This window comes from Cyanistes caeruleus, chromosome 14 (genome assembly GCF_971803275.1).
Source record: "Cyanistes caeruleus chromosome 14, bCyaCae1.hap1.1, whole genome shotgun sequence".
Taxonomy (NCBI): Eukaryota; Metazoa; Chordata; class Aves; order Passeriformes; family Paridae; genus Cyanistes; species Cyanistes caeruleus.
This window is the reverse complement of record NC_141714.1, coordinates 12,400,818-12,415,907: the sequence shown is the minus strand read 5'-3', so window position 1 is coordinate 12,415,907 and position 15,090 is coordinate 12,400,818. Positions and strand designations below refer to the sequence as shown.

The 15,090-nt window shown below is 46.7% G+C and overlaps 1 protein-coding gene across 6 annotated transcripts in view; it reads left to right on the top strand.

Moving 5' to 3' along the window:
- DOCK11 (dedicator of cytokinesis 11) overlaps positions 1-15,090 on the top strand; it is a 77,543-nt gene that overhangs the window by 22,827 nt on the left and 39,626 nt on the right. For 4 of the 6 annotated variants that reach the window (XM_086850164.1, XM_086850162.1, XM_086850167.1 and 1 more), the window contains exons 7-22: positions 1,189-1,323; positions 2,317-2,494; positions 2,934-3,013; positions 3,412-3,495; positions 5,171-5,311; positions 6,972-7,181; positions 7,497-7,619; positions 8,614-8,696; positions 10,164-10,286; positions 10,470-10,546; positions 11,063-11,247; positions 11,347-11,412; positions 11,589-11,681; positions 12,080-12,203; positions 12,848-12,969; positions 13,385-13,471. In XM_086850164.1, coding sequence (XP_086706290.1) covers positions 1,189-1,323; positions 2,317-2,494; positions 2,934-3,013; positions 3,412-3,495; positions 5,171-5,311; positions 6,972-7,181; positions 7,497-7,619; positions 8,614-8,696; positions 10,164-10,286; positions 10,470-10,546; positions 11,063-11,247; positions 11,347-11,412; positions 11,589-11,681; positions 12,080-12,203; positions 12,848-12,969; positions 13,385-13,471 — 1,911 coding nt within the window. The remainder of the gene's footprint in view (positions 1-1,188; positions 1,324-2,316; positions 2,495-2,933; positions 3,014-3,411; positions 3,496-5,170; positions 5,312-6,971; positions 7,182-7,496; positions 7,620-8,613; positions 8,697-10,163; positions 10,287-10,469; positions 10,547-11,062; positions 11,248-11,346; positions 11,413-11,588; positions 11,682-12,079; positions 12,204-12,847; positions 12,970-13,384; positions 13,472-15,090) is intronic. The other 2 variants (XM_086850165.1, XM_086850163.1) reach the window with 1 other exon arrangement.

The following is a 15,090-nucleotide window of genomic DNA, read 5'->3' as shown; positions in this document are numbered from 1 at the left end:
GCTAAATCGGTGTTTAGGCTGGATTAATGCTTCACATCCTTAGCTTTCTGTGTATCTTTATGCTCTGTTGAACTAAAGGTTTAGTTAAATCTTATAAAACTTAAAGCTCAGCAGCCCATGGAGCATCTCTACAGCTCATTAATCATCCAAGTGGTGCCAGAGGTTCCCTCTCAGAAGGGATGGGTTACGGGTCAGGGCGTGGTGCTCCCTCCCAGTTCTCTGCAAGCAAGTGGCTTTACTGAACATGTGCTAGTGTCAGTAATGATAGAAGCAGGAAATTACTTGTAATCTCCCATGTGGGATGAAAAATGCTGTGCTTATTGGTAGATCTTCCAGGTAGAGAGAACAGCAGCAATACTTGCAGTGCTGCTTGGCCTGGCTTCCTTCATGATTCTCCTAATGCAGATACCCAGCAACTGTGCAATGCACCCTGCTCCTTACAGCATATGGTGGTGCCACAATTGCTGCCAAAATGTTCTCCTGAGTTATAGTCCAGTAGCTTTTGGCTGACAAGCATGAAGAAAGATGTTGAGAGATACTGGAGAGGTTTTTTTTCCTTCATGAAAATCAGTAGTACAAACACAGGAACAGTTCTCCCGAAATTACTGGTTTTTGATGAAAGAATTGGACACTAAGCCAAAGCCAGTTCATGAAAATAGGTTTGTGTAAAGAAACCCAAAGCCACAAAAAACCCAAAGCAGTTGAATGGATTGCATTGTCCCTTGGCTTGCATTTGAGTGCTAGGCATTTCCAAATGTCTGTTCCTAAGTCTTCCAGACAATTGCTTTGTAATTCTAACTGAAGTCTATATGAAAAAGGCTCTGGAAATACCTGCTCTAGGGTGGGATGGATCTTCAAATAATGCACTGATCTGAATTTACTGTGCAGCATTACTTTGTAAAGATAAATGAGGCTGGAGCCAGCTGAGAGATGAGCTGGAAGCCCTGGGGCATTGCTTTAGATGGGCAAACTTATAATAACAAGGACATTAAAATTACAGAAGATGATGGAAATCTCTCTTTGTAAAAGCAAACCATATTCAAATGGGTGAATCTGCAACACTCCAGGGTCAGCAGTGTTTCGTGTTACAGTATTTTCTCAATAGCAGGGACGGCAGATATGGAAACTTCTTTTTGTGATGTACAGCAGAGTGAGTACTTGCCTGAGCAAGAATTTGTGTTTTTACAGGTATTCAAGAGGAGGTATTTTTACTTGTCACAGCTCACAGATGGCTCTTACATTCTGAATTCCTACAAAGATGAGAAAATTTCAAAAGAATCCAAAGGCTGCATTTTCTTGGATGCTTGCAATGATGTGGTTCAGGTAGGTGTCCTTTCTGTGTGGCTCTACATGGACTCAGGGACTGCTGGCTCTGAGACAGGCCTGCTCTCTCGAGGTCTGAAGGCATGGAATTGCAAACTAACCCCAAGCTGGTCAGCTAAACTGATCAATAGGCCTGTAAGTAAATGGTATTACCTTATCTGGGGCACCTTCCTCTAATTGCTGCTTGCACCAGCTTCTTGTTTCTTAAACTGTATCTTGGGAAGTCTATGCAAGCATGCAGTCCTTTGGAGTTTAGGACCTGCTCAGGGCTCATAAGGTTTTAGGAGCAAGCATTTTTACAGGTCTAAATCCTGGGCTTGCTTAGTTGTGCTAGAGTGAAGTGCAGCAGTGGATTGCTGCTCTGCCTTCTGCCCTTGCTGTCTCTGCAGAGGCTTCAAACACTGAGTGTGGTGCAGGGCGGCTTAAATTACCCCAGTGGTTTTCTTCAGCATGGATGAGTCAGAGCTGTGAGGTTCCATTTATCTTTCTGAACACAGTAAAAGCAGTAATGCACACACCTCAGTGATGTATGGGGTGTACTTCCCAGGTTGCATCAGACTTGCCTTGGCTTCTGGTTGGAAAATGCTGTTGAAAGGCCAGCACAGCTCCAAAAAGCTGTGTTGTACCACTTACTTTTTTTAGATGCCTCTAAGTGTCCCAGAGTGCAGCATTACTTACCATGTCAGAAAAATCCAGTTCCTGGCTTCTCTGGGTAAATATTAAAGGCCTGATGGCATCAGAATGAGCCTGTTCCTGCTCCTTGGTGCAATGTCTGTGCTTCAGTCTGGCTTTCCTTCACTCAGAGCAGCTGGCCATGGACCTGTGCACTGCTCAAACCACGAAGCCCCCTGTGATTACAGCTGGATTGCTGTGCCAGAGAGGGTGCCTGCCTTTGTGATATTTCAGCTCAGGATGCTTTCCCAGAGAGCAGTTGTGTGGCAGGTACTGTGCTGGGTTCTTGTGGAAAATGTTATCTAAATCTCATTTGTTCAGTGTCCCAAGATGCGCCGCTATGCATTTGAGCTGAAGACAATAGACAAGTACAGCCACTATCTTGCAGCTGAAACTGAGCAGGAGATGGAGGAATGGCTGGTAACTCTGAGGAAGATCATTCAGAGCAATACTGAGAGTTTGGTGCAAGAGAAGAAAGATGCTGTGGAATCTGTGCAAGGTTGGTTTGTAAACATCTCCCTTCTCCCTTCTGCAGCAGGATACAAGCAGAATGTCTGGAGAAGTGTATACTGTACTGTATTTAAAGCAAGAATTGTGGCTGACACACAGTATCATGCAAAGAGGCTTAGTATAACACAGATGATAGTCTGAGGAATTAAAGTGGAGGGAAACATGACCTTTCTTCTGGCTGGGAAATCCATGGCGTTTCAAGGCTCCTGGAAAATTGGCTCTGTGCTGAAGTTGGGCTTTGGACAGATCTAGCAGACTGTAATAGTACACTTTGATACTGGTAATGCATGGAAAAATCTTACTCCCAAGGAATGGAAAAGTCTCCGTAAACTGTTTCTGTGCTATTGTTAGCAAACACTGCAGGATGCTTTCTGGCAGAGCTGTGCTCCTGCAGTTGTTTTGAACATCTGTTCCTTGTGTCCTTGCAGATGATGAATCAAGCACGCCGGGAAAGTCAGAGAACATCCTGGAGAGCCTGGAGAGAAGCATGCACCCAGAGCTGATGAAGGTATTGTGTTTGCAGGATCACTCTCCCCACCCACAGCTACTTCTGTCCAGCTTACCTGTGGGAGGGCTTTTCTGCTTTCTGTGTCTCCAGCTCTGGGGAAGCTGGGCAGGCACCAAGTCCTGGTGGAGTCTCTGTTATCCCACCTGAATCTGTCATGGATGGAAATGGTTTGAGGCAAGTTGTTCCTTGCCTCCAAGTGTGGTTGTCTGCTTCTGCCTGATTTGTCCTTCAGCACAGCCACATCTCTGTACTGTCCTTGCTTCGTGTCAGTGCTTTGCCTCAGCTCATGTATCACAAAAGCAACCTGAAAAATAATTATTTTGTTTTGACTCAGTTCTTTCCCAATAATGAGTTGCCTCTGTGTGGCCATCTAATATCAATGCCTTCCTTTGTCCTAGTATGGAAGAGAAACAGATCAACTAAACAAACTGAGCAGGAATGATGGAAGACAAAACATCTTTTCTTTCGACCCAGAAGTCCAGGTAAACATTCCCACATTTGCCAGTGTGAGGGTTTGTTCACTGTGTCGTGCCTCCCTCGTCCCCTTGCATGGCCACAGAATTAGCATGTTTTCCAGTGGAGAACTGAAGTGCAGCCCATATTCCTGTCAGTGAGAGCAGAACGAGATGTCAGTGCTCAGGTGATAGCTCAGGAAAGAGTTGCAGCAGCTCCACACATGGCTTCCCTCCAGCTTTGCTGGCATTTGTGTGATGTTGCTGGATTTCAAACCAGATTTTCTCTGGGGCTCTGAGAGGTTCTCGTGCTTGCAAAAAGAAGCAGTAGAAGAAGTACTGCATGGATACCTGCAATGCTCATGGGCTCAGCACATCTGGCACAGAGAGCAGTGGTGGCAAAGGCCATGACAGGGATTTACAGGGGGAGCCACAGTCTTCAGGGAGTTTTCAGATGTAGGGACAGACAAAAAAACACCCTGTGGTGGTCTGATGCACTGGAGTAGGGGTCATTGTCTATTGGCCTGTTTTCTTCTTGGCTTTGAGCTTGAATTCTCTGCCAGGGTCCAGGTGTGGGATTTCAGTGGAATGAGCTGCAGTTGCTAACAGAGTTTTAGAGAACTGTTCCAGGGTATGTCATTGTTTCTGGTTCTCCTTCTGGTTTGGCATGTTCACACCTGTAAAATGGAACATTCTGGTTTAACAAGGAAATATTCTAGTCAGTTAATAAAAATGGAAATATTACTCAGTGTGGAGTGTCTAAGATAACTTCTTTTACCTAACCAAATGGTCAGGCTGAATTCACTGCCCTCTTTCTATACCCAGAGTGCTTCATTCTGCTGTGGGTCAGTTGGATCTGCTGTAACACCAGGCATTCAGTCCTTGCTCCAGTCAGTGCTGCTCCATGCACACTTGTATGCCTGGTGCTAAGGAAACTGGGAGCAGGGCTGTATACCTGCAACGTACTTCCCTCATGAAAAGAAAATAGGGGAAGTAAAAATACCTGCTGGTATTTAGGGGTGTTTGCTAGCTCTGTCCCCCCCAGCACAATGGGTGTGTCAAAGGCTGAGGGTCTTTGGCTGTAAGTGTGGCTGCTCTTTGAGGAAGGTGGATGTGGAGGCACAGACCAGGCGTGGCTGTTCTGGGTTAGGGAGGAGGTGATGATAACTGAGCCTTTTTGGATTTCCCAGCCAGACACTCTTTGCTGTTTCTGCCCATACTGCTGTTACTGCTGTGCTGCTGGACATGCCTTCCACTTTGAAATGTTGCTCATAATCCCATGTGTGCCTTCTCTCTATTTCAGACACAGGGGCCATCTCTAATCTAGTCATACCTTCATGGTGGAAGATACTTTTCTGATTTTAACGTTGTCTTATGTTCCTCTTTCTTCCCCAAGCTCTAAGTGGTGTTTGGGAGGATCCCCCGGGTTACAACAATGCAGGAAGGAACCGAAATAACTCTGAGGTTTAGTTTGCTGTGCTCTACAAAACAGGCTGCTAAAAATTGATACATACCCATGAATTCATGTCTTGAATACTTTTGTGTAACATACTCAAATCGTACATATTTGTGAATGGCTTGTACCTTTCAGACCACTTAAAAAGAAATTGATAAAGATAGTATTGGCAGTAATGTGATCCCTTAACATTATTCTGGAGATTGTTTTCTTTTTTAATGAGAACAAATTTGTTTGTTTGCTGTCTAGAGACTCGATTTCTCAGGGATTGAGCCAGATGTGAAGCCTTTTGAAGAAAAGTGCAGCAGACGCTTCCTGGTTTGCTGCCAGGACTTCTCCCTCAACCTCCTCGCTCAGCTGAGTGACAGGGCAGAAGAAGGACCCACCAATGTAAGGGGAGCTCCAGCATGTCCTGCTTTGTCTTTTTTCCTCTCACCAGCAAGAAAATGCCTTGTCAGATTAATCTGGGGCTTGGGGGGTGTGTGTGAAATGATCCCATTTTGCCATGAGCACCAGTGGGACCTGGACAGGCGGTGACTGCTGGCCCAGAGTCATTGCAGGATTTGGTTGCTTTGGTATTTTGGTGTTCCAAAACGTGTTTGGGGGCAGGGTCTGTGCTGATATGACTCAGCCTGCCAGAAATTGAGACTGCTGGGAAACCTGTGGTTGAGGGGCACAGGGAATGGGGAGTGTGTGTCTGCTAAATTCTGCATCCCTGTCAAAGTCCTGTTGGTAAATTATTAAGCTCCATCTCCAAACCACTTATGGCTGTATTTTATTTTGTTTCCCCTAATGGTGAGGGATTTCCCTGTTCTGGAACCTTCTTCTGACTCCCAGCCTAACTCTATTCACAGTCACTTGATTATATGCATTTGTTATTGTGCCAAAGTTGTGCCTTAGCCTAAAAACTCTTGTATTTTCTGAGCCTCTGATGTCTGTAGACAGCTATTACATCTCACCTCAGCCTTTGTTCTGCTAAGCTGAACAGACCAGTCTCCTCCAGTCTTTGCTCCCAAAACAAATCCCTGCTGTCATGTCCTGTGCTTGCTCTGGCTGGAGTCAGCCTTTCCTGCAGGGGTGCAGAGCAGCAGGGGAGGCAGAGGCACCAGCACTGCCCCATCTCTACTGCTGCTGCCCTGTCTGATGCCTGGTAGAATCACAAAGGCTTTTTTGTGGTTTCATCTTGGCAGCTCACAGCTCTGATACACGACACCAGGCTCAGTAACTCCCAGCAGATGGATGCATTGCTAATAGCAAAGGTTCTTGTTATCCATCCTTAATCAGGTCCAGAGTGAGACCTAATCAGCACGTTTTCAGCATTGATGTAATGCCTCCAAGTCATGCTGGAATGTCTTGGGCATGCTACAGTTTTATCTTCAGGCCTGCATTTTTATCTTTCCATGGATGCCTGCCTACTAGGATGTTTGAATTAGAGTTACATGAATTATTGCCACTTGCCTGGTGCTGTCAAGGTCAGTGGCTACAAACCATTTGGCAGATTTTGCACATGCATTTCCTCAGCAGTGTCAGCCTTGTATTTGAGCTCTCCTGGCTGGGAGAACTTATTTTCCTCCTTGGATAGCATCTGAGGAACATTTTGAGTGTCACAGTTGAGCCATCCAGAGCTGGTAGACTTTGGAAAATAAATATAGTGATCTTTAGCAGGTGATCATAAACACTCTTAAGCTGATTTCTCATTGCAAAACGATAAACAGCTCAAATAAATTGAGTTCATATTTTCTTCCTGACTTCATAGTTTTCCACTTACATAAAAAACATATGGATTTCATTCTTTATATTTCATATATCTTTGTTCAAACTGACTAGATCAAAATGCAAAAAGGTGTAGGAAAAAATGGATCTGTATATTTATAAAGCAAATAAGCATGGATTGTGTGGCACAGTCCTGTAAAATACTGGTGTACCAAACTAAAGGAACAAAGAGAAGCAGAAGGTTCCCAGTTTCCTTATCAGGGAGAGCAGTGAGTGTTGATACTCTTGAGCCGGTACCACGCATTTTTTTAAGACACATATTCGATAAAATTTCCAGGTTGAGCCCTTTTTCCTAAGCTTGGCATTATTCGACCTGAAAAGTAATTGCAAGATTTCAGCTGACTTCCACGTGGACTTGAACCCTCCGTCTGTGCGGGACATGCTGCTGGATAACGCGGAGCCCAGAGCAGAGGGCGTGCAGGGACACTGCCCTGGCCAGAGCCTCGTGCATGGGGTCCCCGAGTCCTGCCTGCGCTACATAAAACGGGTGAATATCTCACTTTCTCCTCATTCTGTGTCACTGCTGAGGCTTTTCAGTGACCTTGAAGGGTGTTGTTATCCATTGTGTGGTGACCAGGAACCAGCTTTTCTCTTGAGTTTTGGGCAGTGTCGAAGTTGCCGCACGGGGCTCACTGGCAGTGGCAGAGCTCCAGGGAGAGTTTTCCAAGACTTGGCCGTGCTCAGGCCTGGTGAGCCCCTGTGGCCCATCCCTGGTGGGAAGGGGCAGTGGGATGGTCAGGGCCAGACCCCGTGGTGCACACTGGGGTCCTGCTGTGTGGCAGCTGCTGCCTGTCTGTTGCAGGGGGTGTTCTCCGTGACCAACCCGCACGCAGAGATCTTCCTGGTGGCCCGTGTGGAGAAGGTGCTGCAGGGCAGCATTGCCCATTGTGTGGAGCCCTACATGAAAAACTCGGACCCTGGGAAGGTACTGGCTGGGGCCATGGGAGTATCCACTGAGTGATGCTGTCTGCTGCTGCAGGGAGTGGAGTGGGCTGAAACACGGCTTGTTCTGTGGCTCTGCGGTCTCCTTCGGGCAGATGCAGTCTTTGCCCATTCTTTTTGCACTGTTCCCAGGCTGGCTTCAGTTGGGCTCTCCTGGGAGACTTGATTCCTTCCCCTGGATAGAGACAGAGGATTTTTAGAAAGAGCCAAGCATTTGGGGCCAGACCTTTCCCCATTACAGTTCACCAAGCCAAAGCCTGGGCTGGCAGGAAAAAGCGGGACTGTTCATCCCCAGAGTGAAGTGTCTGCATAGAATCATGGAATCCTTTATATTGGAAAAACCCTATGAGATCATTGAGTCCAACCATAAACCCAGCACTGTCAACCCCACAACTAAACCATGTCCCTAAGCACCACATTTACATGTGTTTTTTTCATACCTCTGCTACTTCCCTGGGCAGCCGGTTCAATGCTTGACAACCCTTTGAGTGAAGAAATGTTTCCTGACAACCAAAGGAGAGGTCCTGCTGCTTCCACCACCGGCATCAGCCTGCATCCATCCAGGTGGAGCTGACGCTGCCTTGTTGCAGCCAGTCAGGAGTAGTTCCTGAAAAGTCGATTATAGAATACCTGGTAATGATGGCATTCCCTTGGCACAGTTTGTAAGTCCGTATAGGATGAGCCAGTTGCAGTTGGTTTTGGAAAATAAGCCAATACCCTTCAGCAAACAGAGCACTAAGCCGCTGACAGTTCAATCCCGAGGAGGTTGAACGCTGCCCACAACGTTTGCAATTGCTTTGCGAAGTCACAGCTGTAGGTGGTGTGAAGTGACAGATGGGGACGTCTGGCAGCTGCGCTGGTGCCTGGGGAGCAGACGGAGAGCTGCTCCTCCCTGGGGACTGCAGTGCCCTTCCCTGCTGCTCCGGGCACCATCCAGGTCCTGGCACACGCTGCCCTGCCTCTCTCGTGTTTTGCAGGCTGCCCAGAAGGTCCATAAGGTGGCCAAGCAGGTGTGCAGCCGTCTGGGGCAGTACCGGATGCCCTTCGGCTGGGCTGCCAGGTCAGTGCCTCGGGCTGGGCTCTGCCCGCTGTGGGAGCTGCTGGGGGTGCCCTGGGACACGGCTGGGCAAGGGCCCAAGTGACTGAAGTCAGTGAAGTTGCAGCCGAGGGCAGAGTTTGGCTCCGACTCCCAAGAATGAATTGGGATTGGCCTGAAATGCTCTATCTAGAATTGGAAACAAAATATTCAAAAGTAAACAGTGCTAGGGCTGGGAAGGCAGTAACCCTCCTACTGACCTGTAGCTACTGCTACCAGGGCAGAACATTTCTAGGGACAAAATACACCATCCCATGCTACCAAGGGAATCACTGCAGAAATTCCCTCCTGGCACCAGCCATTGCCAGGGACAGGATGAGAGCAGAGCACTTCCCAGCCTGGCAGTGGCAATCAGAGAGAATTTGTTTTCCATCTTAAACTCTGCTTTAATTAAAGTTCTTGGGAATGGCTGGAGGTAGTGATCCCATTCCCTTGCTATTCTTTTATTTGGACTGATAAGTATGTCAGCGCTAACTCTCTAAATCTCAGTCTGAGGAAGGCAAGATCATCTACTGCCTCCTAGTGCTAAATTGCATTTTAATGCTGACAAAAGGGCTGGGAATGACACAGGAACACAGAAAGCTGTCACAGTGGGCTGAGTTTGGGGTTATACTGCTTGCAATGTGTGTTCTTGAACTGGATGTTCCTGTAATGCTGGCTGCTCATCTTTGAGATGATGGTTTTGGGATGCAGCTGGATCCTGGGAGCCAGCACTCAGCCCTCTTCCAAGTGGACTCTCAGCCTAATGGTGGGCTCTGGGTGGGCATTGGCTTTGGGTTCAGGTTTGTTCCTGCTGGGTAAAGAGCTGTCTTTGGACACCAAGGAGCTGAGTGGGCTGGTGCAGGGAACTGTGTTGCATCCACAGAACATTTCCCCTGTGGGTCTCAGAGGAAAGTGCTTGCACAGAACGGGAGTGCAGATGCTTTAATGTTGTTATTATACACAGACAGCCGTTCTTTTCAAGGGCAGAGATGCTGGTATTCATCCAGGGCAGAGTCCAGTCTCCTGCTCTGGTTTCAGGAGGAAGCTGTTGCATGTTTCCAAACTGGTTTTTCTCATGCACTCCTTTCTCAGGAGGATTTCTGTGCTCTGACCCCATATGCAAGTGGGAAGATGCTTTACCACTTGGTGTTAGTGGGAGGGAATGAAAGGATGTTTGTGATTGTGGACCAGGCTTGGAAATGGACTGAATGTGTCCTTCTGACCTGGCTGGAGAGAGGGAGTGGGTAATGATGTCCCATGTGATTGCAGTGACAAATTGCAGCCGGGGTCCAAGCACCCTGTCAGGGTGGGAGAGCAGTGAGGTCTGTGGCACTGGGAGCAGTCACAGGCCAGTGAAGCTCTTCCTGATGAACTGCCTTTCAGATGTGCCAAAGACCTCAGTGTCTATGTTTACCAGCATTTTGAAAGTACACCGCTTCTTTTCTGCAGACCAGTTTTCAAAGACTCCCAGGGCACTCTTGATGCTGATGGAAAATTCTCACCCCTGTACAAGCAAGACAGTGGCAAACTCTCAAATGAAGATATGCTGAAGCTTTTAGCTGAGTATAAGAAGTAAGTGTGAGAGACTGGTGCAGGGGCTGGGCAGACGTTTTAACATACATTTTTAAACAGTTAAGTGTAAGCATGAGATGACAATTTCTAAAATATTTTGAGGTAGCAAAAAAAAATGCTGATGATATACTCAGCACCTGAGCTTTCATGGTTCACACTCTTGTTCCTTTCTTCCTAACACAGACCAGAGAAGACAAAGCAGCAGGTCATTCCAGCCCAGTTAAATATCATCATCAAAGACATCCCGCTAGACTTCACAAGTAAGGACCTTGGATCTTAACATAAATGCTGATGGCCTGAGCCTCAGGAGTTAATGCTTCTAGGGGGGATTTTGCTGTTTTATTAGCAAGAGTATCTCAGGGCTGCAATCAGAAATGAGTAATTCAGCACAACCACTGGCTTGTAAGTCTTTCTGATGCATTCTGTGGAGGAGATGTGGTCCAAGTGCAGAGATTTACCTGAGGGGCTGAACTGCTTTACAGTTTGGCCATCAGATCCTGTATCTGAAGGAAGCCAGCTGCCTGCTTTACCACCAATCTCATATCACATTTTTGATCCATAACATCGTATGGTGAATTTTTTTTTCACAAACATGGTCAGTGTTTCTGATTCTTTACCTTGCATTTAAAGAAACTGAAGCAAGGAAAGGACTTGTGATGTGTTCAGTGTCATTTCATGGGCTTTTGGCAACTCCTGTCACAGGTTCTGTAGGCTGATCTCCTGTCCAAAAGGCTTTTCTAATAGACCTAATTTTTTCTGTTCTTACCCTCTTCTAGATTGTTTCACAGCTTCTTACATTCCTATAAAACCTTTTGAGAAGGGCGCTGAGGACATTGCAGTTGAAGTGGAGGAGCTTGTCCCAGAAGTTGCAAAATACTGTTACCCCTTCACTGTCTACAAAAACCATCTCTATGTCTACCCCTTGCACTTGAAGTATGAGAACCAGAAAGTGTTTGCAAAGGTGGGTGACCTGGGCAGTGACCTGGGCAGTGACCTGCAGCCAGCTTGGTGTGGGCCAGGGTGATGCTGCTGCTCATCCTCCTGTTCTCCCCCATTTCAGGCAAGGAATATTGCTGTCTGTGTTGAGTTCAGGGATTCAGATGAAGCTGATGCCAGGCCATTAAAGGTGGGTTAATGTTACCTGTTGTCAGGGCTGCCATTTGGCCACTGCTGGGTGTTCTGTACCAGCCAGGCTGAGCAGGGGAGGAGGAAAGCACTGAGTTTCCATGATCACTGGTTTAATTTGGCCAGCTGATTTAGGGTGGCAGGACCCCAAATTCAGCTCTTCATTTGTGTTTCCAGTGCATATATGGCAAACCTGGGGGTCCTCTGCTGACCACAAACGCGTACGCTGCCGTGCTGCATCACAACCAGAGCCCGGAGTTCTACGATGAGGTAAAAGCAAAATGTGGGAAACAGCAGATTTTCCTGGATGCTACAATGCCAAGGGGATTTTCAGGATACCTCTTTTCCCAGGGCTGGGTGAAATATGGGTAAAGATAATCACCAGCCCTTTGCCTCAGCAGCAGGGCTCAGCAAAACCAGAGCCTTTGTCAAGTTTTAATGTCAGTTTGTTTTGTGCTGTCTTTACTGTCACGCTTTGTGCACTCCAAACACACACCCCCATTAATAAGTAATGTTGCAAATGTGATGAAAATGTTGGGAGTTATTTAAGATGGGTAAGAATGTGTCTTGTGTAACTGCATACAGCATAACACTTGTGAAGTGAAATAGAACTAAAATATTACCCCACAACTAAAAATACAGTCTGATCTATCATGATATCATTTTAGATTAAAATTGAGCTTCCAATTCACCTCCATCAAAAGCATCATTTGCTTTTCACCTTCTATCATGTCAGCTGTGAAATTAATACAAAGGCAACATCGAAAAAACAAGACACCGTTGAAACTCAAGGTATGTTCAATGCTTAAATTACTTCTGTTGGAGTGTAAAAGGCCAAGATAAAACAAATGTAGGGACATGAGAAAAAATGTGATTAACTTACCAGCCTATCTGAATTTTCTTTTCTAAAAGCAACTTGATATGAAATTGTAGGTCTAAAATGGAATAAACTCAATGTTTTTCGTTTCTATTAAAGCTCAAATTTTTGTTACAGTCTGGCAACTCTTTCTGTGCATTCCTGACTTGACTTGCACAAATGTGCTGTTGTCAGGCAGGTCACCAATACAAGCTTGCTGTGAGATCAGGGTCTCAGGGGCTGACCCTACCAACACTAGGCATGTGCACGCCTGGGTCCCACTGGTTGGGAAGCCTCTCCCTCCATCCAGTCCTCAAAGGACCCCCGTGGTGCACAGCCATGGCTCACACAGCCATGGCTCACACGCTGTTCCTGCCCCTCACACCGCTCCTGCTCTGCGCTGTGTCTGAATTTGTTCACGGGGTGAAAGATGATTTAATGACACTGACGTGGCTGATCCCTTGCTGCAGCCACTTGCACAGCTGCAGGTTTGGATTTCCCAGGGTGAGACAGAGCTCTTTTGGAGCTGAGCACGCTCCCCGTGTGTGTGCTGACTCTGCTGCCGTGCTTGCCTCCGCAGTGGGGTTTGCCTGGGCGCCGCTGCTGAAGGACGGGCGCATCGTCACCCTGGAGCGGCACCTGCCAGTGTCATCCAGCCTCCCCCCCGGCTACCTGGGCCTCGCAGACACTGACTCACGGAAGGTAGGAAGGCCACCTGGAACGGGCTGGAATGGAAAAGGAAGAGTAAAGTTGAGCTTTTGTTACTGCTTTAAATTCTAGGTTTCTTTTGGTTCTTTGCTCAGCTGAAAAGGTCTCTAGTGCAGGGCTTAAAAGCTTAAAGTTCTTAGGGATGGGAGACAGAACACCTTTAATTCCACTTTCTCTGGTTATGCAGGTTGCAGGGGATATTTCTGTGTCAGGCTGGGCTGCTGCAGGTGGCACAGAGCAGGAGAGTGAGCTCGTGCTCTGTGTGCATGTCTTTTGGGGGAAGGTGGTGTTTGTGCTGGGGGTGAACCCTTTATTCCACCCCAGCCAGCACCTTCTGGCCAGGTGTCTGCACAGAGCCACCTTCTCACCACAGTCTGAGACCAAGTGCTTGGATGTTGTCTGTTCACAGCAGCCCAGCATGGATGCAAAATGGGTGGATGGAGCAAAGCCACTGTTTAAAATCAGAATCCATTTGGACTCAACCATTTACACCCAGGTAAGTCAAACACCTTAAAAAACTTCCAGCACAAGTGCAAAGGAAAAGTCTCTACTACAGCTAAGCCATAGGTGGTGTGGGGAAGAGGGCTCTGGTGCCTGGTTTGCAAAGCACAGGTATTTCTGAAGCAGCATGGCTGGGATTACTTGCAGGGATCTGCCCCTTGGCTGGATGGGATGAGAGAATTGTGTGCCTGAATGAGATGTTTCCTTGGCCAATTGCACTATAACTGGCAGGACCAAGGAAACATTTGAGCAAATGACCTGCTTCAATGATGCAAAAGACAGAACTGGTGGATGTGAGAGGTTTCCCCAAACTGTAGAATCATTAATGTTGAAAAGACCTCTGTCTTGGTTTAGAAGACAGGTGTTTGTTAGGGAGGGTAGGAGGTTTTTTTTGGAATGAAAAATGTAAACTTTTTTCTTCTGAATTATTGTAATTTTGAAATTAAGGGGTTCTTAGGTAAAGATATGGGGGTAGGAGTAACAGTTTTTTACTAGTATGTATAACAAGGTAAATAAATAACTATGGCATTAATAACAAAGCAGAAACAGGGACTGTGACAGTTTTTTCAGTTGAGATGGGAAAGGATGGAGGAGAGGTTGTGTTTTACAAACTTCTTGTGGGTAGTTGATTTTGGTGTTGTGGAATACTTAGTTGGAATGGTAGGAATGTGTGGAAATTTTGGGTTGGTGGATGAGATGTATTAGAAGTTTTGTGGTGGTGGCTGGCACTGTAGAGTGCTCTGGTAGGACAGGGGGCGCAGGGGGCACATAAATGAGGAAAAAGAAGAAGAAGTAGTTCTGTCTGGTTTATGGTGATTTTTTTTTTTTAAAGTAATGACAGTTTTGAGAGTGTTTTGTTCTGAAGCTTTAGAAAACCAGCCAGCCCACAGCTGCTCCTGCCTTCTCTTTTACCTGCTCCCCTTCCCTCCTGGGCCCAGCTAATTTTTTTGTGTTTTCAAGCACCTAATAAGTACTAGTAGTCAGGTTTCTCTGCAACTAATGGGGAAAAATTCTGTAGGTGAGAAGGAACAAAAGGAAGGACACTTCCAGGAACCTCTAAGATCGTTCAGTCCAAGCTAGTTTTAGACTTAATAAAATTAAGGGTTTTTTTAAAACAAAAGTTCTCTGACAACAGCAGACACAAGAAAACAGTCCTGGTTTGCCTTTGAAAGCAGTTTTCCAAGTTTTACAAGTCCTTGTGTGTTCTGATGTAGTTGTGGACTTCCCTAAGTTTCATGTGATGTGCAGCAGAGATCCCCAGCACATTCTCTAGGGCACCTCCTGTCAGCTCTGCCCCTGGGGCAATGCCCTTGGCTGGATGTCATCAGCTGCATTCACATTCAGAGCAAATGGCTTTCAGCATCCAACTCTGTTTTGCAGATTTACTGACTCTGTATAGCATTGAGAGCAGTTGAATATCCCACCAAGTTCCATTTCCAGGTGCTTTTCAGAGTTAAATAAGCCAGTAATTAGATTTAACCTTGGAGGAGGAGGGAGAGTAATGGCAAGGAGAGCCTGGCTCAGATGGAAGTAGGAGGCTGGCGAGGCAGGTGGTGAAGCAGTTTCTGTGAGTTGCAGCTGTTGAGAGAGCTGCTGTTTCTCCAGGCTGGTTTT